Here is a 27,286-nt window from a genome sequence, read left to right on the forward strand (position 1 = left end):
TTATTTCTCATCCTTAGATTATCACATGCCCATTGTGTTTCGTTAGCAGCTACACTAGTTACGCACGTTTTTCTCGTGTTTTTATGCAAAAATTTTCCCGTTCCAGTGCACACTTCACTATAAAATTCTTGCTAGATAAATAACCAATAAACTCTTGCATTTGCGGGGCTCGTTATTGGAAGGTATTTTCGAGCACTGATTGCGGCCTACCTTATTTTTAATCGCGAAAAATTGCAAGAAAGAAACTACTTGCAGAAATGAAAAAGTTTAGTGTGTAATAATCAGTTCATATGTACAGTAAGAATCCTACTATCATCGATGCGCATTTTGTAGATGTTGAAACTGTAACTTGAAAAAAGTAGTCATTCTCTCTCGCGTTATGCTGTTCGTCTTCGGTTAACGGTTGCTCGTTATTCATAAATTTTTAGCCAACATTTACCACACAATACATCTCCATCACCTAGTAGCGCAGCTAAATGTAGCTTCTAGCGAACGCTTCTGCCAGGTCCTATATACTCCTTAATTTTTAACTACGTGTCTAAGCTTTGTCAGGTCGGCGTTGTGTCAGTGTGTGCGCCTGCGTGGACTCATACCTATTTGTATTGTAGGCGCAGGTCTGGTCTCAGCTTTGCAAGCAAGTTGCACTATTTGTTACATGCGGCATTGTGCTTCACGTTCTTTGCGTGCCCATCTATGAGTTTTTTGTTGTATTGTGTTCTGTCTTCAAGCTTGTGTGACAGACTGTCTCTGCCAACTGGTTTGCAGAACAGCCCACTGAGGAGGCCATAATAGAGTCGTCTCCCGGTCCGTTCTGTTGTAGTTGTCGTTACAGCGTTTGTCGGTTTGCCGCTTCTACCATTTACTCTACCCGTTCGCTGTCATTCTGTTTTGCCTGCAGCGCTCTACAAATTAGCAAACGTGTGCTGTTATTTGTGGTAATTACGCAACCGTAGCAGCAACAGTCCTGTCTTGTTTGTTATTATGCCGTGTTGCCGATTGGGGGGTGAGTTGCTGATCCACGAAACAGCCGTAGCGGAGTGGCATCAGAAAACAGAAACCCCAGTGCAGTGGCAGACTGGCAGATAGGCAGACGGTGCTAAGCTATTCATCAACGTACATTGAATTCAAGTACCTCAGCAATTGAGGGTTTAATGAATGCTACTCCTAGAAGTACATAGAAATGAAGTAACTGTGTCGTCGACCGGTTCGTGTGTGACTCTTCTTTGTTTGAGCGCTTTTCGGATCTTCGCACTTCTTTACCAGGCAGTCACCCGTCAAGCGCCCATTTTCTAAGTAATTTTTTGGTTCGGGGCTTCCGATTCTCCTTTATTCATATGGAGATTTGAGTGACGACGAATTGCCCATAGCAACAATACCAATATCAGCAGGAACTTCAACAGGGATCATAATAATAATAAGAATAATAATAATAATGAACGCAAAGCAATAGGAGTAGTTCTTCCCGTTGTTTATTTTTTTGTCAGATCGATTGTTCAATCCTCGTCGCCGAAATCAATGCACCCAAATCGATTCACCATCATTTCGACCAAGCCCTGCCATCTTCGTAAACTATATTGAAACACGTTGACTTACTGAGTGAAGGCAGAGCCTGAAGAGAGACGAGTGTTCCTTGTTTGTTTATAACTGAGTAATAATAACAGCAAAAGCAGCGCATGCAGCGCAGATGCTAACGGTGGCTTTTTGTAGCGTCAACAATACTATTCCACTGTGTCTAAGCAAACGAAGAGAGGTGTTGCGAATTGGGCAGTTGGGCAGTTGTCTGCCCAACCGCCGCTAAGTGGCAGCTGCAATAGCCACAATCGCCCATTCGGGCGGCAGAGAACCTAGCACTGGCTGTGTGGTGACATCAAAATGTTGGACGTAATCTCATTTTTTAACCTGCTTATATATTATATCTGTATCGGCATTTCGTGGTTTTGCGTCAGCCTCGTACAATGGCTAGTATTCATCATATTTCCGACGGGGTGGAACCCGTATACGTTCTACGTGTGGACTGCGTGGACACTCGGCATGTGCGGAATATTTAACGTTTCATTAGGGGGCCGTGATATGTATGTGAAACTCCTATACCGGCTGTTTGCGGTGAGTGGAACGTGACGACATTCGAACAACAAAAGGAGCAGTAGTGTGTAGTCAATGCTGTTCTAAGTGTGGATGAATATAGGTATTTACTACTGTCTGATGCATACCATATAAACAACGACAGTTAGATGTTTCTTTTTGGTGTACCGTGTGTAATCCAATGAACCACTTATCAATTCGTCAGTTTTGTACTATCGCTGTGAGCTTAGGCTAACCTAAAGGCAATTTTCACTTGGGTAAGGTAAACACATTTTGTTCGTTGGCCTAGCAGCCCGCTAGTATACGATAGGAATTAATTAACAAATATAATATTTTGGATTGAATTTCTGTCGCCATGTCAAATCTACTAACACGCGCAAAGACTTCCACTTACTTTAAGCGGGTTTTCGACGATGTCAGTGGTATCCAGTTAAATTGTTTCTTATTATCTTCATTGTGCAATTGAAATTTTCGATCACGTTCGATTTCCAGTCGGTTGTGTACTTGCCGATTTTTATCACGCCGTCATGATTTCAGGAAAAAAAATAGGCACTCATACACTTGTTAGGTTGAGCGGCTTTGCAGAAACTGAAGTTTGCAAGGGCGAAGATATCCACGGTCGATGCATGTAGTGATCAGATAAAAATAATCCACGGAACTCACCATGCTGAGTATTAACCTTTATTTACTGCCAGTTTCCTGGAAAAAGCAATCGGCAGTTTTTTTTCTGTCACTGATTTTGCTCTCGGCTATCATTTTTGTAGCGAATTTATGCCCAAATGCGGTTTTTCAATATTTGCACACACGGTATGAGTATCTGCTTTCAATAATGGATCAATTATATGAATAGGTACTCGTATCCATGTATCTCTCCATTGTCGCTGTACGTCATGATGCGACCAAATTGCTTGACCCGACGCTCCTTCGTTGAAAGATTCACTCATCGCAGGTACGACATACAATTCGAAATAAATATTGAATACAGCTGCGAGCTAGCGCGATTGCTACAGAAACGCTAGCAATTATTAAAGTTATTATTATAATTTCTTTGCCATCGTCTTTTCTCGTTCCACGGCGTCTTCCCTCAGACGATTAGTATAATGTTGACGGTGTTGCTCTGCACCAGCTTATCGCAACTCGGTACTATCTCTGTCGTGGCGAGTCATTGCTACAACGGGCCATTCTCTGGCGCGTTACCCGCTTACAGCCGCGAATTTGATTGAAGTGGACCAGTTTTGGTAAAAATATGCTTTGGCAGAACAAAGCTAATTGGGCATGTTATGGTTAACCTCTAAGACAACAATGATCATATAGGTGACCAAGGACATTGTTACCACTGGCCCTGTGATTTTCATTAGCAATTTAATTGAAAGCGGCTAAGCGAACTTTGCCCGCAGGAAATGCTGGTATTTCAAGAGACCGCCTGTCGGTCGACAGATAGCCAGTAACTTATTACAGAAAGAAGGTAAAAAGTAAAGAGAAGTATGCATTTTGTACTGTTTATCGATTTCTATAAAAAGCTAATCTTTTTACGATGGGGGCCGTCGATTAGACACTTGTCTGAGTATACGAAAGGGCTTCCCAAATTCGTTTATCTGCTATCTGGTAAATTTCGATCATCGGCCTCAGCTCTTGACGTGATCCACCATTCAAATTACGTGCAGCGCCTCTATTGCAGCTGTTAGTAACCAGTATTAAACGAAACCTGCTGTCGCTTTGTTTAGGACATAAGGGACCTTATAAACGTGTAACTCGTATTCAGCCTTGGGCTCGAACAAAGCAAATTGAGTTACGTTAGGCGTGTCGACAAAGGGAAAGTTTGTTTCCCACCGCATAGGAAACTCGTCTGCGGTTTAATTCTAAGTTCATAAGCAAATAAGTCCTAAACGACCTCTAACTTGAGTTATCATATCCTTTTGATACATTTTGGTGCATCGATTATTGACAAACCAAATATAGTGTAAATAACACGATTCGTATTCTGTTTTCTTGAATTAAACGCGCATCTGGAAACAGGAAACCGTATACTTAATACGTCTATAGCTATCATTTTGAAATTGTTTTTAGGCTCATTTTTACTTTGCTGGTACGACCGTGGCCAATGCAGTATGTGCACCTTTAAGGTCCTTTGAGAACTGGCACGTATTAATGAAACTACTGCTATTCATATACTGTAGTCGTTGCATTTCAAAAATGTAATTTTTACTCCTTCTAATCAAACCTGTCAATTTGGGCGCCACGTAGTGTGCCTTCCAGAGCCCCCTGGGTCCGATGTCTTCAAAGAGCTGAAATAGGTGATGCACAACGGCCAATGACAAACGTTGCGATATATTATGGGTCAAATACGAACCAAACAAAAGCTAGTTTGTTACCGATGTGATAGGAATAGCAGTTCTTTGCAACTGTGGTCTTTGTTGCCTTCAATATGCATCGCTCATCAGAGGCAATTAACATGGCACTTCAATCGGAAAAATTAATATTTGCGTCGGCCCAATGTTCCTAAACGAACAACTATAATGGTAGTGTCTAGAGGACGCTCTATAACATGACAGAAACATTTAAATTCTTGAAGGCAAATTTATTTAGGAGAACAAATAAACCTATAGAACAATGGTTCAGAAATCTTGTACTTCCAATAAGCAGAGTGGATTCTATAAGCAATATTATATAACGCTCCTTCCTAAAGGTTGTTTCAAAGGCTGAAGTCTCTGAACGCACCATGGGTGGCCGAGCATCCAACAAAAAGCATTGGTTCGAGAACTTCAATATTTAGACATTTTTTTAAATATTAGTATTCACAAAATTTTAAATCACATTTAGGGGCCGCTTACTCGTGAAGTATCTGAAAACAAAAAATGAGATCTATTGCATTCATCTACCATTGCATCTACCATTATCCTCGAAGCCACTGACCATGGCCTAATATGTTTGAACCAAAAGTTGAGAACTTAAGTGCGCCAGGCAGTACAGAAATAATTTCTCCGAAGCCGGCACTTCTCTGTCTGATGGTCTTCATAATATTTCATCTGTAAATTTGCCGATGGGACTTTTTTTTGGGTATGGAAATACAGTAAATGGTCTTTAACATGTAAGCCTCCATTTTGAAAAAATGACGTTTCGTCAGTTTTCATGCAACAGACCTTTTGCCCTTCCAATATGCTCTTAAATAACTAATTAATAATGCTCTTAAATTCGGCAGCGTAACAAAATGTCTCTAGTCGATGTGGCCAGTAAGTGCATATTCGTCCACCTAAATTGTCACAAATATTGGAACCGACCGTGTTGCTCCTAATACGCATGTACCTCTTGATTCACGAATCTTTGTTAGATGTCCCCGTAAGAGAGCGACGCCGATAGGAACGCCGTTCAGGACCTATGCGTAGATTGTGGGTTGATAATTACTTAATTGTAAATTAATATGATGATAATTACTAAATTGGTAAATATGTGCGTTCACCAGGGCTTAAATTCCATTTTCTCAGCAGTTTAATGGTTGACTCAGAGGCCCCTAAGACTGGATCTATAGCCATCGTTTCAGTTCAGATACAATTGTTTGTTCCTATTTATTTTCGGTACCTATTTATTTTTTTGAGGGATGATATAGATCGCATTTACTCCAAATGCAGAGCACTGCGATTCTCTTAGTGAATTTAGTTGAATTTAATGAAATAGTTTAGTTAATCTGCAACGTTGCTAACTATTACTTACATAAGTGAGTCGGACAAAATCATCAAATAAAGATGGGCCATGTGGTGAGCGCAATCAACGCAATTCAAGTCATTTATATGGTACCATTTTTACTGTGTTTACTTAAAGCTATATATAAAAACAACGAGCGTATCAATCGTCGGAACTACGGACGACACTAACTGATGGATTTGTGAGTGACATTTTTTATTGACTTGGCAAGTTTTGTGTAAAACGGAACGCAGAATTAAACATATTCATCCATTAAACATATCAAAAGTTTTTATTCGGTAACACCATATAGACTGTAAATAGCCAATTATTTTGTCTAGTTCAATGCTTTTTTTTGTGAAAGGCTCTACAATAACTCTAAGCATACGCGAACTCTCACGTTTCGTTTTTCTGAGCTTCAAATTTTTAATATTTTCATACATTAGATAAACTTATAAAATGAAAATTTTGAATAATTTAGGTTTAAACAACAGAGAACGATTGCTTACGTGAACTTCGTATAGTTCTCTTTACTATTAGTTCACAATATTCACGTTATTTATTATTATATTTAACACTTAACATTATGGGTTTGATTTGTGAATTTCCTTATTTGACTGTGTAGAAAATCAAGAACAGTTATTAAGAGTATGATTCTCCCGCGCTTATAGCTTAGTTTTACTGGGCAAGTACGTTTCTACCACACCATACAAGGGCGTATATACGGTTTAATCGTATTGCACAATAAGAGCCAAATGTTTTGATATACAATATTTACCTGCTTCGGCTTCGGCCGTCAATAGTTAGCTATTTTCGGTCATATTTATGTTTAGGGATAATGTTAGCTTGAAGTCCGAAATGTGTTGCCCGTGGAACTCGATCAAATATACTTTGAAGCGCACAACGGTGTCATGTGGTCATTGCACTGCCTGGCTTCTTTCCCTGACTCGGCGTACCGCTGTGAAGGCTTTGAGAAGTGTAACTTTGACGAAATAGGTAAATGCTGCATTTTCGTATCTGTCGATAGTTAACATTTCTCAGTCGTCAGCCGGAAATAGATAGAAGGAAAACTGTCTACACAATACTGATAATAGGATCTCCTTTTGCTTTACTCAATAACAGCGAGTGCTCATTGGTTATTATTCGGCCAACTGTGAAAGGTGACGAACTGTGAGAAGTGTTGTATTCGTCTCTTTGCTGAGCCGTCGTATGCGATTATTGATATCTAGTTTCGTTAGGCGACCATTTGAGGTCAAGGGTCAAAATATAACGAATGCATTCCGCGTAGCCTCTTCTGCAGTAGCTCCTGGCTAGTACGAATTAAGGAATACGGAAAGCACAGTTTAGTAAAGGAACAAAATTGATTTATATTTCCAAGCGTTTCAGCAGCGGAAGTGCAAACGAAACCTTACTTATCTGGATAACTATTTTTTTGTATTGCCAGTTTTTTTTCGAACAAGTACGTACATTAATTACGTACAACAAATTAGGATATATAGAATTGTTGCTGGTCTATAAATGTTTGATAATGAAACGGCGTTGTAGCTCTGTCATATTATGTTTATTCCAAACTTAGTGTCATTATTAAAGCAATTGCTGATCGACATTAATGTATTACCTGGATTTTGCGTAGATTGAATACAGGGACGACACTTTTATAAGGAATTGATACTAATTTGGAATCATGTGAAAAGTAGCTATAACCGTAAAATTAAAATCATTAATTTCCAACAGTTTGCCTTAAAGTAATCACGGATATAATTTCACTACTATTTTTTAATATAAATGCACATTTTTTTTAAAACTAGCTTTTGTTCGAGTTCTCTCTGATAGGCTCAGGAGTATACAAGCTGTCGATATGATTGAAGTTTTACAAAGGGTTATCTCGTTTCCAATCATAGGTTGATTTAATGAGTTCAACTTTTACAACTAGTGAAAGTCTTTCGCGTTCATGATGCAATCTTTTGCAAAAGTTTTAATACTTTAGACATTTTGGATATTCCGGCTGATGATGGCACCTCAGCCATAGAAGGCTATATATAAAAAGAAAATGGTAGAAGATATAGTATGCGCATGGTCTTTTTGGGAGCGTATTGTATAATGTTTCTCTGCATTGCTAATTAGCTTAAATTTACCTTTATTGTGTTCGAAGAAGACATGTGAAAGACCTGGTAAATATTCACAATCTTTTCATATTATATGGATTCATAATTCTCATATACCATGTGTCGTTAACGTATCGTCTCTGCCTTCAAAGTCAAATTAAGCAACCTATGGTTGTTTGCATATCGGTTCACATGTGTACATGTGTATGCCGGTATAAAGCCCCAAGCTTGTACGAAGTTGAAATGCCTATATAGCAAATAAATTTGCATTGAAGTGTATGTAAAACGTGTATAGACTTAAGGCATCGTCTTTCTTGAAAATGCGAGAGCTGGAGTTTATTACTACTCAATGGTCGGAGTTGCTGATTTGCGTTTAAAGTTATACAAATAGATTTTTTTTACACAGGCATTCCGACCTATAAAATGGATTTGAGACATTACCGAGGCTGGAGATCGAATGCATCTAGAAACAATAAGGGAAAACCTAAATATTAAATCTAAACTTTTCCTTAAGTTTCGCGGAGATTCGCATGCGTAGAGACTGAGTAAGATTAATTAATCGCTACGTAATTTAGCTGAGTTCAATTTAGCTGAAAACAGTTGCTGCGGCCATAATGATTTTTAGGAAGTAAAGTATGATCGACACGTCTATTTTGGAGTAGTACCTACAAAATATGATTGTCGCCTTCGGGTCGCAGGAAAACGTCCAGCGCCGTTGTGCCAAATCTTTGTGGCGCCACTGACAGGGAAACGTTTAAGTGACAAGATTGCTGGATATGATATAACAGGAAAATTATTGAAACTCTGGTTTAACGTTGTCTCGAGTAGTTTAAAAAATGGCCTCTATCTAGCATCCCGCATTTTCGCTTCGATGTGAGCAGATAATGGAGACTCCGTAGATGGACTCACGAGCACTGTAGTCTTGCTTGGAGCATTTCCAATTAGCGCCTTGCGTGGGCCGGATTCACGTAAGGTTTATTAAACGACAGGCTGAGTGTTCCGTGCATTCGAACAAATACATTTTTACGTTTTTCTAATTTGCGAAAAGTTAAATAGATTATTATATTCAACGCTTAATTCTGTGGTACCTTAATTGCAATTTTTTTAAAGACGCTTGATTCAACAAAAGCGGTTCGTGTCGATTGCGCTTAGAACTCTAACCAATTGTGACCTTTTTTCTTACCCATGTTTTAATTCATTGCATGAAAAATCTAGGTTTAATATACTAAATTTAAAATTTTGTAAACTTCGATTTTATATATATAAAATTATGGTGCAGCTACAATCAGTTTACAACACCAAACAGTCTGTCTTAACGATAAGACCAGGAAGGTCGAATATCTTTTTGTTAATCTTTAGTGACTGACATAGTCCAAATATGTTTCCAAAAAGGAAAGACGGGGTGACAGAGAAGACTTTGGAAAACAATGTTAAAATATCCGAACAAAGTCCATGGCAAAATTTTTGAAAAATACCACTGTCCTGTGTGATTAGACGCATGCAAAAGCACATTCGATGCTAGAAAGAAAATCAGCATGAGATAGCTTCGTCTGACTAGTCCTACCGCAAGATAGCTAATTTCTTGTCTATATGATACTTAAAAAATTCGAAAATGTGCAAACATATTGAGATAGTTCCGTGTCGATAAAATCAACTAATTAAATGAAAGGGTCGAGTGATAAATAGAAACACATTAGTCAGTACATCTTGCAGCCTCATAGGTCTTAGCCAACCGAAACTCTAATCCAATCTAAAGTGAGTTGTATTTACGGTAAGTATAGACACGTTATATAATTAGTCCTTAAATTTAAGCCAACGTGCAAATATAGAATACAGTCAAGTTAGCTTAGCATTTTAGCCGAAATAATAGAGTTAGTGCAACATTTGCCGCACGGAATATGGTTACAAAATGTTTCCTTAAAACCTATTGAATTTGGATTGTTTAGTATTTAGTATCCGCTAAAATTATGTCAAGCAATTTAATTTCTTAAAATTATCGTTCTGAGGGGTACTTCCGTGGAGTACATTCTGCACTCATGATTCGGTTCATAAATAGCACTGCCTCAATCGTTTGCCCTCGTTCGTCAAGTGGCTACTTTTACTGTCAATGAGCTCAACCTATTCTTTGATTTTCAGTATATTCAACCACTATATAGCTGTAATATTAACATGCCATGTGTTGGCTCATAAAATGCGTTCATTTCATAAGAGCCAGGCGCAATTAAGTTTGGCCTCAATCTGTACGCGTACACAACATATGTTGATAAAACATTGCTGTGCTAAACAAAAAGCAAAACACCTTCACCGATTGGCGTAATTACTAAGACTGTCGTCTTATTTACAGTTTGGTGCGGTTAAGGTCGAGCGGCACCGAGTGGCCAAAGTGATCCAGCGACGGAGTACTTGCGTCCGGCCCGACTTGAGTAAATTGGACACTTCAAGATTCAATAACGCTAGTCCAGCTGGGGGAAGCGCCGGACAGTCGTCTTCCCAAGGCCCCAATGTTGGCAAAAGTCAGGACCCGATCCACCTCAGCGTCGGGTCACAACGAAGGGTTAATTGTACTCATGAGCCGGACACTGAGGACGAAGAACTTCTTTCCCCGTCCAAAGAGGTACAAATAGAGCCTGTATGCATAAACGCTCAACTTCGGGTTTTTTAATGCTCCCCTTTTTGTTTTCGATCTGACCCTTAAAAAAAATCTTTCGTAGCGCAGTTTTTGCACCAGACTGTTAACCGTTGCATCCAAATTGTGTACTCATTGAATAAATAATTATGGTATCGATCAGCATAATTATGGTATCTATGAGTCTATCAAATAGCAGTATTTTCTATCGTTTAGATCTTCGGAATTAACCTTTTTTACTATTTTTGTCCATGTATGTGTGGGGGTCTACCGTAGATGATTGAGAAGGACAATATGCAAGTGGCCCCAACTCAGCCGCTAGTGACGCTCGAACGACCGGTCGGCAAGGACTTTCAATTAAACGACGTTTTTCCGTTGATTAAAAGGGGCGTTGAAGCGATTGTCGACGACGACTTCACGAAACGATTCGCAGCCGAAGAGCTCGCTTCCTGGAACCTACTAACCCGCACTAATAAGAACTACCAGTTCATCAGGTATGTGTTTTTTGTGATGTTTACAAGTGATATTATTACTGTGATAATAAGTGATCGTTTTTATGTCACCCTTTCTGGTGTTTAATTATTGTTGAAATAACTGGTGCTTATTGGTCTTTGTCGTTTATCCGTTTAAATTCCTCGCTGTATTGTGTCTTGATAATGACAGAATTACACGCTGTGTGCGTATAAAAATCCCTCGCTGTTTACACGCTAAAAATCCCTCGCGGTTTACACGCTGCGCATAGAATGTCTTTAGTATATGGGTTCGGACTCTGAATGAAGAACAGCTGAAAAAAACTTTCTCTCAGCACTTTGGCCATACTGAATGCAATCGGCAGGACGCAGGAGTGGTCTAATTTCGACACAGTTCGACCTTCCAGCAAAATTCCGCAGTAATAATAGCAAATGGAGTGTAAAATTCCGCAGTAAAATAGCAAATGGAGTGAATATAGGTACTACCCTCTTCCGTTCTTTCCCTTTGAATTACTAAATGGTAGACAGAGAGGTACTGTCAACCTGTCGTAGAAGGGACAGCTACAACTATCAGGGTACCGATGGAATTTCGTTTCACCAATACTTGTACCTAGAAGTTAACCTCTAGGGATTTCAACGCGCTAGCTGACGTTGTCTAAGTATATCTCGACACCACTACTTACAACTTCTAGGATTTCAATATGCTAGCTGACATTGCAAGTAAGCGAATAGTAAACCTTTTTGATCAAAAAAATATTCTAGAAGAGAAAGTTCAATGCTAAGCAGGCCAGATTTTATTGATAAAATAAGTTGGAAAATGTATATAATAACCTTCTTTGCTGGCGATTGTAATTTATTCCCTGCCAGCCGGTTAGGCTGAAACACGTCGAAAGTATAATTCACTATGTATTTTTGTGTTGTTTTAAGTCGAACTGATACATTCATCTGATTGTATCGTAAATAGTAAAGATACCTTCGGCCTTCGTCTCAGTTTAGGAGATTGTTATGTGAATCCACGAGATCCTTATAGTACTTGACAGTTTTCATGCGCAGTTCCATTGTTGCGTCTTCATCGCAAACGAATATAGCTCTTGGATGCATTTGAAGAGCGGACGCCGTGCACATATGATTGATACCCTCTTCAATCGCTTGCCGGAGAGCCAACGCCTTGTGGATGCCGCTTACCATAATGAGGACTTCCTTAGCATCCATTATAGTTTGCACGCCAACTGTTAGAGCCTGTAACGGAAATTCGCACGAAAGTTAACGTTCGCGCACATCGGTACACGTGTGGAAAAAGACTGGGAAACACCGTAAACAGGTAATCAAGGACTTTTTAAATTTCAGAGACTAATCATGCGGAAAGCACCTGTCTCGGGACTTTTGTGATGTCGTTGTCAAAGAATCTTGCATTTGCCCGCAACGTGTCCTTGTTGAGCGTCTTTACCCGCGTACGAGACGTGAGACTGGACCCTGGCTCATTGAAGGCTATATGTCCGTCAGGACCGATACCTCCGATGAATAGATTAACGCCACCATACGACTGGAATGTGACCGGCATACAAATACACTGGACGATATATCTTATTTTAGTCACACACTTGATTCAAGTTGCGAGTCAACAAAGTGGACACAACACCTCCGAAAATTGAGTAACAGCACGAACACAGTAGTTGTCACGTTAGTAGCATCAGCCACACAAAAAGGTACTATCAGTTGCATTATTTCGTGTGACTGTTAGACCTGTACATCTAACCATATCTCGTTTATTAAGCTGAACTAATACCAACATTTCAAACAAAATTGGAGCAATCAACGTTAGCTAATCTTGTTTTAGTGCAGTTTTAGCTTTAACAAAAAATTAGTTTCGTTCAACGGTTGTTCTGTCGATCAGATCTTACAGCGCATACAATTTCTCTAGCGAGTAACTCCATAGATTATGTTTGGGGTAACCCCAGTTTATGTAGCTTCGATAAACACGGAGACCAGTCGACATGACAGCAATAGCGCATTACCTACGTTTTGGAAAAAAACGTGGGTAATGCGATGAAAACGGAAAAGCCGCCGTGCCGGGCGCCTGCCAGCTTTTTACTGTCGGTCAAGATTTCTCGCGGTATATCTCGGGGCCTGCAGGACCTCCTGGCAATTTTTGATTCGAGCTCTATTTATCGAAGTTGCGTGTCAGTCGCCAATTCACTTACCTTAATTTTGTCTTCGTAACGTTTGCACTCCGCTTCTAGACTGACAGCATTCCCATCTAGGATGTTGACGTTCTCTGGTTCGATGTCGACATGCTTGAAGAAGTTCTGCCACATGTACGAGTGGTAACTTTCGGGGTGTTCAATAGGAAGGCCTACATACTCGTCCATGTTAAACGTAACGACATCACGGAAAGATATAGCCCCTTGACGCTGAAACTCTGTCAATATTCTGTACATTCTGATTGGAGTGCCGCCCGTCGGAAGGCCTAACACAAATGGCCTTTTTTGGATTTTTGCAAAACATGGTCGCCAAAAACATGCAATTTCAAAAAACCCACGTAACAATTTATTTAAGTTATGTTTGACAATTATTTGGTGTGGCTTTTTCTGTTTGTTGCTTTCATCTGTCGCTTGTGTATTTTCATAAATGTCGCTAAATATTTCGTTCTCTATGAAATGAACTCTATCATCTTTAATTGCAGATAAAACTGCGTTCTGCGCGTACACAGAGATAATTTAACCCTAGCAGACGATGCTAACCTGGCTCTCGTTGGCTTGAACTCATAGATCCGCTTACGTATGTGTTTCGCTGCAAAGTCACAGACATCTACTTCGCTGTTCACTATAATAAGACGCATTTTTGCTATAACCGATCTGACAGCGATACACAGTGATTCAATATATTAAAGCGTTCGAATTCACGAAATCACTCGTTTGTTAGTTCGTGCCACTCTCCCTCTCGTCAACGTTGAGTCGAATCGAGTGTTCTCTTCAAACTGTTCGACAATAAGGGCGGCTAGCTGCAACTTAACCACCACCTAACGGTGAACGACTGAAACACATAGGGCGATCTCAAACCAGCAGTCGTGCGAGTCTGGTTGTCTCGATGGGCACTGCTTGAGGCAGCGAAGACGATTTTCTAAAAGTCCATAACCATAATACCTCCGGGTATCGACCGTTGACGTCCAAAGGAGGTGGAGCTATGATGACACTCTCACACCTGAATAACCGTCTGTCGAGTACTTGACAAATTGATTAAGTGTTTCTATAACAACGAAAAGACAGCATCGTAATGTTATCACACGAAAAAAAGCAGCTAAATTGATGACTCTGGCTCGTAGAAAAGAGCTATTATCGCTGCGCATCTGTGCGCGTTTGTCTCTATCTACAACCGCGCTTATTTGTCAGAACGAGAGAATAGCAAAAATAGATTAAGCCGGTCCCTGCCACTTTCTTGCAAGGGGATTGACCAGTGCTGATGCTTTAGTGGCAAAGCTGTATGTCGCTTGCGGCAAGTGGAAAGTCGATAACGATAGCGTAGAGCAGACCGGTAGAAGAAATTTAGCGGTAGTACGATGCGGTTGTTTGGTAAAGTGTTCAATCAATTGAACATCGGAGTCAGCTAGCACGCAATAATGAAACTGTAAATCTACATACGCCTATGTTACACTACGGCCATGCTTAACAGTTCTCTTAACCTATGACGAATTACGAATTCCCGTCGGTAATAGCAGTATGCCAGTGTATGTATAAAAAATCACTTACCATTTGTCGTCAATGAGGTTGTTTCAATTCGGGTATTCAGATGCACTGGGCCACCCTTTTCTAGAACACAGACCTACACAGGCAAAGACGCATCGACCGATTCACAGTAAGTATGAATGAAATCGAGTGGATGTCACTGCTTTTATATTTAAAACTAATGTTCACGCTCGAAAACTCAGCTGCGTTAGCATGCGTGTTCTGTTGTAAAAACGAAAACAGATCAGGTTATCACACCGGCCTTCGTTGTTTATAGCTGTTCATGGCTCCAATCTGAGAAAGGGACAATCTCTGCCGGGCCGCGGCTGGAAAGCTTCAGAGTCAATCTGTATAGATTATATACTGAGAATCATGCGGTACATCTGTGACGAGCAGTTGCACAGTGTAATAGAAGTAGTTGGAGTAATCGTTCGTAGCACTTTCTTAAGGAAAACCTATTTTATTGAGCCGTACTACTGTGAAAGACATTAGGAGAATCGTTTGCTGCTTTGGAACACTATATGTAGTATCGTGCACAAGGCTCTCGTTCCTGTCCGATTCATGGTATGGACTAGCCATAGTAGTCATTAGGCTACTTATACCTAAGTGATCATCCTTTATGTGATTTAGAATAACTAGATTTAGGCAAACAATATGTAAACCATTCTATCCGTTTTGGTGGCTCTATTACGTTCTTACAGTTGGCGTCTGACGGTGGTATGGGCTTTGGGCTGTTTGATCCGGTATCTTCTTCTATTCCCTATCCGTGTGATCCTTACTTTCCAGGCTGTGTTAATTCTTGTTATTTTCGGCTCATTCATTGGATTACTGAAAGACTCCAGGTAGGATATTGCCTAATGTATGCCTATGATAATTGATCAAATGGAAGGTCATGTACACGAAATTTTCCGCGAAGTAAACAATTATAAATGTTAATGACAAGCAATATTAAATGCCTTTCTACCTTTCACGTATCTTGTCACTACATAGAAACTGTGCTGCCGCAGAATTAGTGCACTTTGGTGATAGCACATTTTGCTATTTTTTTTAATAGTTAATTATCCCTCAAGTGCTGTCATTTTAAAAACGAATGCAAATTAAATACAAGCAATTATTTCAGGTGCCCTTCCAGGTACGTTTATATCAGTAATTATTATGGATTTGAATTTATATATTCCATAGTTTATTCGTCGTATTACTTTGCTCCATCGTATGAATGTCCACAATGAAAACGTAATGTTTACTTTTCGTATAGTTTAGACGTATAGTATAAGTCATTTATTTCAGTACTGTTTATTTTTGAAAGGCCCCATTAGGACTAAACCTATCGGTAGTTGTTTGATATTACTTACTTCTTCATTACTGGAGGAACGAAGACGCTCAGATGTATTAGGAGCGGTAGGTTCAATGGTGATCTCAACAATACCATGCTGAGATGTTGCTACAGGAATAGAAATCACGACTCGCCTTTTTCTGGGTCTGCTTCTAGACGTTTTTCTTTAAATCTCAAAAAATACGCTTGTGTTTTTATAAGTTGTTTTATAAGTATAGTGCTCCACAACGCTGTCGGACCTTATACCTTTTTTCGAGAATAAATCATTATCTTTAAAAAAAATCGAATGGTTTCTACTTACGAAAAGCTAGCTACGAAATGTCTAGCTTTTTTATTATTGGAAAAAGAAAATGACCAATCAGAAAGTATTATGATTTTTTGAGATATAAATATATCCATATGCGCTCTGTAAAATATTTTTTTAAATTGATTGTCAAAAAATAACGTGCGTACTTTCTATGATGTAATATTTAATAACATATTGCACTTAAATAATTATATTGAAAATATTTTAATTAATAAAAGGTTGTTAAGGAGCGACGGAACAAGTGCTTGTCTATAAATTATAGTAACAACACTGTCATTTCGTTTCATGCTATTCTCAGGTTTACTGCACGGTAAGAATTTGAAATAAGATTTCTGTGCATGTCTCACTCTTGGAGCGTTTCATAACTAAATACAGACCTTTGTTTGAGACGCTTCGGATTTGATTTTTATTTGCTACCGGCTAGCGAACGGCTGAAAGCAGACGGATGATATGTCTGATTTGGAGGAGTAATTATTATGCCTTTTCCTTTTTGCCACGTATGGTATTTTGTTTGCCTCAGAAAATAATTAATTTTTAGTAGTTACGACATAACTACACTTTCGGAACGTAAGGTAGCCGATTGCATTGATAATCTTTCGAGTTCTGGAGCATAGAACAAACGAATTTGCCAGCTGTAATTGAAGAACCCATTAGAGGTATTTAAGCAGTACATAACAACTATGTGCCACAGTTGGTCATACTTAATACTTTTAAATGAATTAAATTTGAGGTAGACGAAGGGAAACGTTTCCATTATCCCTATAAGAAAAAAAGATTTTCCATTTCTTCATTAGTAAATTTCGAATTCTAAAATCTGTAACTAACCTTTCTTATATTGTGTTTTTAGGAATTGGTACGATTATTACTTATGAAAATGACTACTAAATCATGAACTTTCTTTGCGCTTGGCTGGAAACAGATTTAAACGGTGGTTGTACTCGACGGTATCGTTGGTAGTGTTCCGAATGATGGGCCGCGCCATTTCGGCAACGATTACTTACCACAATCTGGAGAATCAGGCAAAGCAGGGTGGCATATGTGTCGCTAATCACACTTCACCTCTTGATGTTTGCATCCTATGCCAAAATAACGTCTACGCCATGGTTTGTGTAGATAGAAGCCTTTCTTACAGAATAATATGCATCGAATTTATGTAGGTGTTCTTTTAAGTTTTTTTTTTTTTAATACAAGACGCATTGAATACAAATTTCCTTGTTTCATTTTGCCGGTGCTTCTAGGTCGGCCAAAACCAGGGAGGTTTTCTAGGTCTTCTACAAAACTATCTGAGTCGCATGTGTAACCACATCTGGTTTGAGCGTGGGGAAGACAAAGATCGGCTGGAGACGGCTGCCCGAATGAAGAAACACGTTGACAATCCCAACAACCTGCCCATTTTGATCTTCCCAGAAGGCACCTGTGTCAATAACACTTCCGTCATGATGTTCAAGAAAGGATCCTTTGAAGTTGATGGTAAGTATTTTATAGATAGTGAAGTTGCTGAACAGGTTTCTACTATGCGTTTATTGTTTAAAGTATATAATGCGTACGTTTATTACTTCAAAATATTTGAAATCAATGATTTTCTTATACTGCTGATGCTGTTACTGTTACTGGAGTACTGTTTTTTTTTCGGGAGCTTTCCTGAATTAATTTAAGTCTGAAATCCAATAATTAATGAATGTTTTGTCTGTTTTGTTCTCTAAAGCGCCCATCTACCCGTGTGCTATACGATACAATCCAGCATTTGGTGACGCTTTCTGGGATTCGTCGAAGCACGGTTACGTGATGTATCTATTACGAATGATGACATCGTGGGCAATCGTTGCCGACGTGTGGTTCATGGAGCCAATGCGTAAGAAGCCCGATGAAACGAGTATGGAGTATGCTAATAGGGTTCGATCGATAATTGCGAATCGTGGCGGCATGGTCGAACTTCAGTGGGATGGCATGCTAAAGCGTGGCACTCCTAAAGACGAATGGAAATACTATCAGCGATTGCATTTAGGCAAGCAGATTGGCTATGTCGAGGATGAAAAAAAGCCAGTCGAACTGATTCAAAAGGAGCAGGAAAAACGAAGTGAAAAAATAGATCACTCGGCGTTGTGGACGTACACGCCAAAAGAGGAGGATGTGCCAGCTTGGCTAAATGTTACCAAACCGCCGAATCCTGAAGAGCTGCTCAAGAACGGCAAGGTTGAGTAAAAGCAATAATGTGCCACAAGAGAAAATGTTTTGGCTAGAGTCTACACCCTTCCTACAGTGTTCAGTTAATCGATGCAGAAGCCATTAGAGAGACACAAAGCTGTCTTTATTCTTTCCTTACGCTAGGAAAAAGGTGGGCAAAAAAACCCAAGGACCTTTTAGTATTTAAATGACGTAATGCATCAGTCTGCGGTGCGTTGCGTGTCAATTAGTACATGTGCTTAATGGGTGTGAATGAACGAATAGATGTGAAGGGTTCCACTGCACGGATGGACAACTGCTTATTATAAAGCGGGCCGTTGAGGCATTTAATGATGCTGCTGATGAACGCAAGCCCGGACAACTTTCAAGGTTCGATGTCAAATCAAAGACGAAAAATGAGGCTATGTCTGTTTTTCAAAACCATCCTGCCATCTGTTGCTGCATGATTGCTCGAACAACCTACTGTAACAGAATGATATTAGAAGAGAGTTCTCATCGGCTCTTCACGACCGTTCATAGCGAAGTTCTCTCGTATCACGGTTGCATTTGCATGAGCTGAACGCATCCGTGCATACGACTCCATCCAGCATAAACTAATGATTTACACGTTACGGCTTATAAAAGAAAGGTTCAGTGTTAAAGGGTGACGACCTACGAAGTGAAGCACCCTGACCGGTAATGTTGTAAAGCAGGGGACGATTTATTATGATAGGATGGTTATTATAACGATGATGACACACTAGTATATTTTATATTTTTGTCTTATTTTTACTATGCCGTTCAACGTACCGACGATAATTACCGTATTAATTACTTCTGGTGTATGATGCCGATGCTCCACTATCATTCCTCATCAATATGTGAATGAACACTTTAATTTTAACAAAACTTAATATAAAATCCGAAATGAACCTGTACTATAGATTCCTATGAATATGCGCACACACACAAACGTGCGCACGCGCACTCCCACGCAGACATAGAAGGATAGAGATATTTGATTAACAAAGTAGGACGAGGAATATTTCTTTCTAGCTCGAGCGTTCAACAGACAAAGGAATAGAATATCGAACTCCTAGTGGACCTCGACGTTGATTGTTAGTATGCGTCGATGTTTCTAAAGGTGCCTACAAGCTCCTGTTAAAACTGTACACACAATATCGATGAGAAGAATATAAAGGAAAATGCTGTATATGCATCTGACAGGGATAGAGAAATAACTAGTACGTGAATTCTGGCAACTCTGGTTATAGAAAGAACAGGATATAGACGACAAGCAGAGTGAGATTTACGAACATGAACAGATCGAGGGCTCGAAATACCACTGATAAGACTGAGTGCCTCCCGCCCCTTGTTCAATGGCGATGGAAAGGTTCTAGTCCAAAGTAGAGAAGAGATATAAGCCCTAGATCAGTGTCTGTCACATTCAAAAATGTTTCTGGACACGTATATTACATAAATACATACATATATGTAATTATGATATAAAAACTGTAATGAGTGAGGCTGCTGCGCGGCGGCGCATCATGTTGGTTGTTATTTTTTTGATGGAACGAAGATGAAAATAGCCTGATATTGAACTAAAGGTAAAGGAATAGAAACGATGGAAACAAACAAAAAAAGAAAATAGATGTCACTTATTTTAGAGCCACTGTCGCCATGTTATCCACCCAGCCGGGCGGACATTTGTAAAATAACATAAGACAAAATCGATCTACATGCATGATAATACGTAGCACACCTGGAGGTAAGTATCATTACCTTGTGTCATCACAATTATTATGACTGATCTTATGGTTTTGTCAGTAAAATGAAAACAAAATGAAGTGATACAGTTTAATAAATCAAGGGAAAAAGAGGAAAGTTATGTAAGAAACGAGAAGATTTCACTGAGTTTTAAGCAGAAAAATACCTCTGCATATATATATATATATATATATATAAGCAACTGGTATGTGGTAAATCGTAGTTAGTACGATTTTTACATTGACTACAACGGTACTGTGAGTGGCTTCTTGGACACTAAGAATGTTTAGGATGCACAAAGCAACGATGAAGGCGATCATATAATTATAAAAAAAATTAGGGCAAAATGCAGAATATTATATTACTATAAACATAAAATACATGAGAAGTAATGTTACAAAGAAAAAAGGCGAGTAAAAACGACGATTAGAAACTCAGGGCTACAATGTATTGCCGCAGATTACAGGGTTAGCAGACTTAGAAGAGAAAATATATCTAATTTGTTACGATATAGCATATTGGGAGAAAAATGAGCTCAGTTTGCGCGCTATTGAGGAAGACTATCCTTAGATAATGAGATACACGTCATTCATTAGTTGGAAGTCGTTTGACAAAAATACCTATTGAACACTCAAGATTTTTTCGTTTATTTAAGGGAGATTTTGCTGTTCAAAAAATCAAAAGAATAATTATAGCTTCAACAAAGTTTCAGCAAAGAAAAGACATGATAAAATTCACTATTGCAACAGATGGGGGATTTGCAAAGCCACGAAGTTTATGTACTCAGGCGTAAGTGCGCAAGCACATAACACGAGGGCGAATCTTTCAGAAGTGTTCGAGTGTCAATTTTTGGTAACAAAATTTGGTCTAATTAAAGGAAAAAAAATTATAGCATTGCTACTTACACTGTACTCGACAGTTTCTGCCCATGAAAACGAAATAAATTGCAGCTATTTTTAGATATTTTGGCGATGGGTTGTTTGTATAATTTAATGCTTTTATATATTATTAGCTGCGTGACACATGTACTAGTATTAAACCTTTGAAACTGGAAAACCCTCGTCTGTCAGTGTGTTAACGGCGCATTGAAGCAAATCGATTTGTAGAAGCATGCTCAAAATGCTATTTACGTATCTCCATGGAGTACGTCCACTTGGCTCGAAATATATTTTGAAATTTAGATCTGAGGTTTGTGAAGCAGCATACTAGGTAGATTCTGTGCAAAGTCATTTTTGTATATAAGGCAGATGGAATCCAGGAGCTAAGAATAGTATCTACGTGGGCTTAAGTAAAAAGTTACAAGAGTCACAGCTCAACTTTACCGAAATGAACCAAGGTAAAGATACAACTAATCGAAGGTGGTTACAAGTAAATTTGTAGTATCTGTAATTGTTTTAGGACAACTATCCCCTATTAAAAAAAAGTTTGCTAATAAAACCAACAAATCGTGCATACAAAAACCTTGTCTGAAGATAATGGCTCGGACAGTGGGGAAAAAGGATATGAAAATTTTGTGAAGCTAAATTAATACTCTCTTTCATTGGTACCTCAAAGTTCACTGCTAATATTATGAAATTATTATTATTAAAAATATTCCTAAAAACTAATTCTATTTTATTACGGAACTTGTTTAAAAAAAGTATCTTTCCCTTTTACTCTCCTACATAAAATGATCTTAGATCCTTTCATATATATCGCTAAAGGCATGTGTTGAAAATGGCTACGAACAGTCCACAGCGTCTAAATGGAATGTTTTTTCAGTGCTTTGTTTCTAGGAGTAATAAAATAAAAACAGATAGTTCAATAAAATATAATGCTAAGTAGCTTTGAAGTGTACTACAAAAATTCCGACATTGTTTTTATCTAATAGTCAAAAATGCTAATTTTTATTTTAGCGGAGATCAAGCACCACTACGCCGGTAAATCACACTGAGAAGCTACTTGTTTGATAATGTAACCTCGTAACGTCAGTTGCGTTGTACGTGAGCTGCGTGTACCGATGTCACCTCTCACGTATTTGCAGATGCTTGCATGCTAACCCCTCTTCATATTTTACTCCATTCGCCGGCGGATTCACACTGTTCCTTACGTCACTATAATGCTGTGAAGGCTATTAATATCAGTGTTTATTTGTACGTACGAGGTAGATGGCGTCCTGGTGTATATGTAAATATATATTATCCCCTTGAATTGCATTGAAGTAATGCGAAATGCCCAAATGCCTAGACGTTCTCAGTAGGTTATTGTTTACTGAGTCATACTAAACACAATATTTGTTTGTCTACTTTTCAACCTAAGCCGTTTGCTTCGGAATCTAACCATTCGCTAGTTATTCTCAAAAGATCGGAAGATTGATTAATCCGCAAATGACCTCAAACAGTAATCGTCAATAAAGCGATTTGGTAAACATAAACTTGCCAGTGTGGCTCGAATACGAAAAAAAAAAACAGGTAAAAGTGTAAAGTGCAAACAAAAAAATTCAAGCGGAATTAAATTTTAATCTAATAGCCAACCAAAATTCTTAAAAATACTTGGGTTCGAAACAGCCAGAAATCACTCACGGCGCAAAAAGCCGTAAAAAGCCTCAAAAGGGCCAAAGCTCGTTTAATTGACAATTGATATTTTTTTAAACCGTTAATTTCTCTATCAAAAATGGCTTTGCACGCCTTTGCAACGAAATTTTGAGCCCTCTGAATAAAAAATCTATTAAGAATCTTCCGGTTTGCCTCATAGAAATCTTCCTTGGATATTTAGCGGCTGCATAAAAATTGGCGGTAACGTAGATCAGAGATCGGACAACAGCTAAAATTGTGAAAACATCATTCTTTATCATTATGAATTTGCTGTTTCTTTTTTCGAGAAAGAACGGGCTTTTTTGAGCTACTGAACGCATGCGCGTCAGTACAACGTATTTTTACAATGTATTTTTGCTGCGATAACCTAATGAGCAGAAAAAGTTATTGCAAGAACTGTTATATACATACCCACTCAAGTGTAAGGTTCCCCCAAAATCTTTGCGCACCTTCCTGTCCCTTTGTTTTTCTATTTCTAACTCAAACGTATTAAAACTTGTTTTTTAAGGCACGGGTGAAACAGGATGTATTTGTGGACAAAGTATGTATCTACCTGTAGGCAGTATTGTAAATATAGCAAAGGCATAGTAGATCGTTTCTACTATAGTCCAACAGATGCACTACTGTTGATTGAGGAACTACAACGCAATCTATGGTAACGTACATTTTCCATGTACCAATGTCAAAAGGTGTCTATTGTTCTAGCACCTTATAATAAACTTTTTTTAGTTAGCAGAAGGGTCAAGCTTTGGTTGCCTTTGTGAATGAACTAAAAATATTCCGAGAGATTATTTGTCGTATTACCATTTTAGGAAAATGCCGCAGAAGATATATCTCAAAAGTATTTCTCTTAAGATCGTTTACCTTATTTAAATAATATCCGTGTAGTATTTACATGTCCTTGTGAGGCTTTTGTGTTTAAGGCAGCGTTTCTAAACACAGAGTGGTCTAAAAGACACAATAATAAATGTGAGGTAAGCATTGAAACTTCACAACCTAAAGTTTTGATGAAGCTTATTGATTTTGCTTAGCCTATAGCAGGTTACATCAGTGTTAAACAGTTTGAATACTCCTAGTATTCAAGTATTCATTGATTCTAGCTTATAGGGAATGACCACTTCGCTTTCTTGGTAATAAATCGTGTTGGTAAACGCATCTGAATCACATCAGTCTGAATGAAAATCTGAAAAGGTATACACGTTAAGTATATAAGTTGCAACAACAACATACTCCACTATAAGTCCACAAAGCCCAAATTTATGCACAAATAATAGAAGCATTAAAGGAACTTCGGCAATAGAGCCGTACGATGCCACTTTCTCCTATGTCCAGATCTATATTAAATTAAAATAGAATTTTTCATAAAAACGTTATTCCTAGCTGGAATTCCGACGCGATTCTTATGTATATGTGTTTGTCATCACTACATTGTTAATAATATTATGTTAAGATTAGGAGGTTGAACGCTCAAAATTATTCCCCAGGTGAGGCTCGAACTCACAACCCCGGCATTGCTCACGGCGACTGCCTTATAAGTACCGTGCGCTAACCGATTGCGCCACTGGGGACACACTAAGTCGAGCCCTTATTTCGTTCATGTACCCTCATGCAACAATGAGATATCGACAGGATCATTAAAATGACAATCAAACTAAAAAGTCGTCCATTTTAAGTTGCAAGTATCACGATTTTCAGGTATGGTAAATCAGCGTCTAACTACCGCCAGCATCATGGCGTCAGAAACAATGCTAACAATGACGCAAGTATCTTTTGGCCCGGATGCGGTTTCACTTTTCGTACTAATAATAGCCAAATCAACGTTTTTATCTGCCGAACTGCTTTTTTCAGGGATCAATAGAAGATCAGTATGCAAACGGTTTTTGAAATTATATTCGTTAAGGATAGCCTTTTAAATATTTCCTAGCGATATGCAGGTCCATGGCAGTAGCGGAATTTTGAAATGGGCGGGCTTCCGACCAGACGTATCATTGAACCATGTGGTAGACAGCGTAAAACAGGGTGGCAATTTACAGGTACTGCAGGATTACTATTACACTTTTAACCCAGTCCCCTCACTCTATACCCACTTTGTCGTCTCTAAGCAACTGCTAGCGAGCGCTAAACGTTATATTCGCTCACTGGTTGTGCTACGGTCAGATGATACTGCACAAACGGAACGTGCTCGAAGCCGCCTTTCAGCTAAATTGGTGGAGTTGAAAAGCATCCTATTTCTTTAAGGTACTCGAACAAGCACATGACTAAGTGAAGTGAATTTTTTTGCATAAAAATATATGCTAAATAGATGCAACATTAAGTTAACTAGTGTAAAGGAACAGTTATCAAAGGTGCAGAAAAAATAGCTGGTGTGTCCTGTCATTTTAAATTTCGATACGAACGTATTCAAATTCTTCAGTTATGTTCCAGATGTTTCCAGTTATGTTATCTTCCAGAACTATCAAAGTACTGGCGCACTTTGATAGTTCTGGAAAAATATGAACAACCTGATTCATAACTATGGGATGTGGCGGATTGAGCTTAAATAGACTAAATATAGTCGTTTGTTCGCCTCCGGCGGCCAGCGTTCATTGCAAGAGAATTATTATTTTGGTAGAACTATAGGCATTGCTCATCGTGTAAATTGAACTTCGTTAGATAAACATGTAAAGCTGTATGTTTTAAAATGATTTCTCTGTCAGTGTTTGTATTTATCAGACGGTGATGCCGACTGCCGTTAGTACTTGCGAAACAACAGAGGAACGGTTTTGGGCGATTAAGGAAGCTATGTGAACCTTATTAATCAGAATACAGTTACATGAAATATATTTACCACCATTTCTCTATTCCGCGTTTTTTTTTGAAGCAGTTGCGTGTAAACGAAAAGAAATCTTTCAACGTTGCTTTAGTTCATATGGATTGAAGGTCATAATTCTTAACTTTCATTTTAAATAAAAAAAAAAAAGCAGAATTCTTTTTAGGAGCTTCAAAATATGGCAAAGAGCGTTCGAATCCATGTTTTAGGTAACCTTTCGTAAGGAAAACACGTGTCCATTACGCATCTGAAATTTTAGGACCGCAAGCTATCAGGCTCGAAGTTGCTGCAAATCTTAAATGTGAGGCTTTAGTTAGAAGTTGTTTTCGTTCACAAACGATCGAAGAATTTTTCGTTAGACCGATCTCCATATATGAACTACTTTAATTGATAACTCAGAAACTAGTATTTAGTTCTTAGACTGACAAACTATTAAACCTTCAACAACTATTTAACGCAATCCTTTTGGAGCGTTCGTGTTCGTATCATGTTTACAGTATGATTAGAACGGGCTGATCATAATAATAATTTAGGGGAGAAGTGATCTAAACTGTTCCCAAATGGCTCTTCTAAAACACCAAAAAAGATGGCAGTTTTTGATGGGCTTCACTTGTCGTCAAAGACAGTGAGGTGATTTCCCGTGCTTTATGTAATTTTTCCAACCTACAAAGAGATCTCTTGGAATCGCGTTGCTTGAAACATCGTGCACCGCTGTTAGCCCTGGTTCAGTCTGATCAATATGGATGGTCTAAAATAACTTGTTCTAGATACCCAGTTATGACGAATAAATAACGAGCATTGTTATATTTGACAAAGTATGTTCAATTCTTCTGTTGCACACATTAAGAAAAATAAATGTTGGGCATAGTGTGTAACTGCAATGCACAGTTGAATATTAAATATCTTGTTTTTTTGTCCCTTACGTCATGTTCAATGAAACATATTGGATGATCGAAAAAGTATTGTTCACGGTTCTTAGGCCTAACCTTGGAGCAAATATCAATTTTTCGATAAAAGGATATTACTAGGTTAAGTAGACAGCCAGCTGTTATTTTTTTGTGGTGGAAAAATTATTACAAGTGACGTCTGCATCTCTCCATTGAAGGTAAATTAAAATCATTAAAGGTGTTCTGCAGAAGCCACAACACGTGTTGATCTCATGATGCAAGATCTGGATTACACAGCGGATGCATTGAAATTTCGCCCATTTTTACCGGGTAGCTTAACGTATATTTGATCTAGCATCATAATAGAGAATTGTGGCGCCTTTTCTGTTCACTAATTCCAATCGATTTTCTTCTTTAATGGCTTCTTGTAAACCATCGTTGCTGACAGTTGAGATCCAAACCGTTTGGTGGCAGCAGTTCATCATGCGCAGATCCATTTTGATCTCAGCAAATGCACAGTAGCATCTTTTTGACGTCAGTCCAGACTTTGTTCCGCGCATTTTTTTTTCGTATGTGATCCACTTTTCCTAACTCGAAATAGTATAAATCGCAAGGATTAGCTTAACGGAAAGATGATCGAGTAGATTCGTTTGCGTCAGTTTGTCTGGTAGACTAACATCTAGTTTCTGTTTGTACCTGGCTTTGTTTGAATGGTTTAAAGCTGTTTGTTTAGTGGACACTTGTTCCTTGACAGTGTTTTGGTT

General features: G+C 38.6%; 2 protein-coding genes and 1 non-coding gene across 6 annotated transcripts; 1 reads left to right on the plus strand and 2 right to left on the minus strand.

The window, feature by feature from the left end:
* Positions 1–576: 576 nt before the first annotated feature.
* Positions 577–25,664, plus strand: Gpat4 (Glycerol-3-phosphate acyltransferase 4). Of its 4 annotated transcripts, XM_022808823.2 has the most exons (10): positions 577–2,103; positions 10,210–10,479; positions 10,768–10,985; positions 15,385–15,525; positions 15,804–15,815; positions 16,622–16,633; positions 17,243–17,426; positions 17,562–17,793; positions 18,029–25,064; positions 25,523–25,664. In XM_022808823.2, exons 1-9 carry the CDS (start codon positions 1,873–1,875, stop codon positions 18,523–18,525), a joined length of 1,797 nt encoding a protein of 598 aa, XP_022664558.1. In that variant the 5' UTR covers positions 577–1,872; the 3' UTR covers positions 18,526–25,064; positions 25,523–25,664. The 4 variants fall into 4 exon arrangements, with proteins under 4 accessions (XP_022664558.1, XP_022664560.1, XP_022664563.1 ...); XM_022808825.2 differs by lacking the exon at positions 15,804–15,815; XM_022808827.2 differs by lacking the exons at positions 15,804–15,815; positions 16,622–16,633 and having other exon boundaries at positions 579–2,103.
* On the minus strand, positions 11,733–14,864 carry Oscillin (glucosamine-6-phosphate isomerase Oscillin). The gene is made up of 5 exons (XM_022808830.2): positions 14,708–14,864; positions 13,703–14,207; positions 13,163–13,442; positions 12,331–12,504; positions 11,733–12,200 (listed from the first exon to the last, which is right to left on the minus strand). Exons 2-5 carry the CDS (start codon positions 13,798–13,800, stop codon positions 11,949–11,951), a joined length of 804 nt encoding a protein of 267 aa, XP_022664565.1. The 5' UTR covers positions 13,801–14,207; positions 14,708–14,864; the 3' UTR covers positions 11,733–11,948.
* Positions 24,303–24,394, minus strand: TRNAI-UAU (transfer RNA isoleucine (anticodon UAU)). Its single transcript is given in 2 exon segments — positions 24,303–24,338; positions 24,357–24,394. It is a non-coding gene; the product is annotated as a tRNA-Ile (tRNA).
* Positions 25,665–27,286: the final 1,622 nt, after the last annotated feature.

The sequence above is a fragment of the Varroa destructor genome, unplaced genomic scaffold, assembly GCF_002443255.2.
Source record: "Varroa destructor unplaced genomic scaffold, Vdes_3.0 BEIS01000005.1, whole genome shotgun sequence".
Taxonomy (NCBI): domain Eukaryota; kingdom Metazoa; phylum Arthropoda; class Arachnida; order Mesostigmata; family Varroidae; genus Varroa; species Varroa destructor.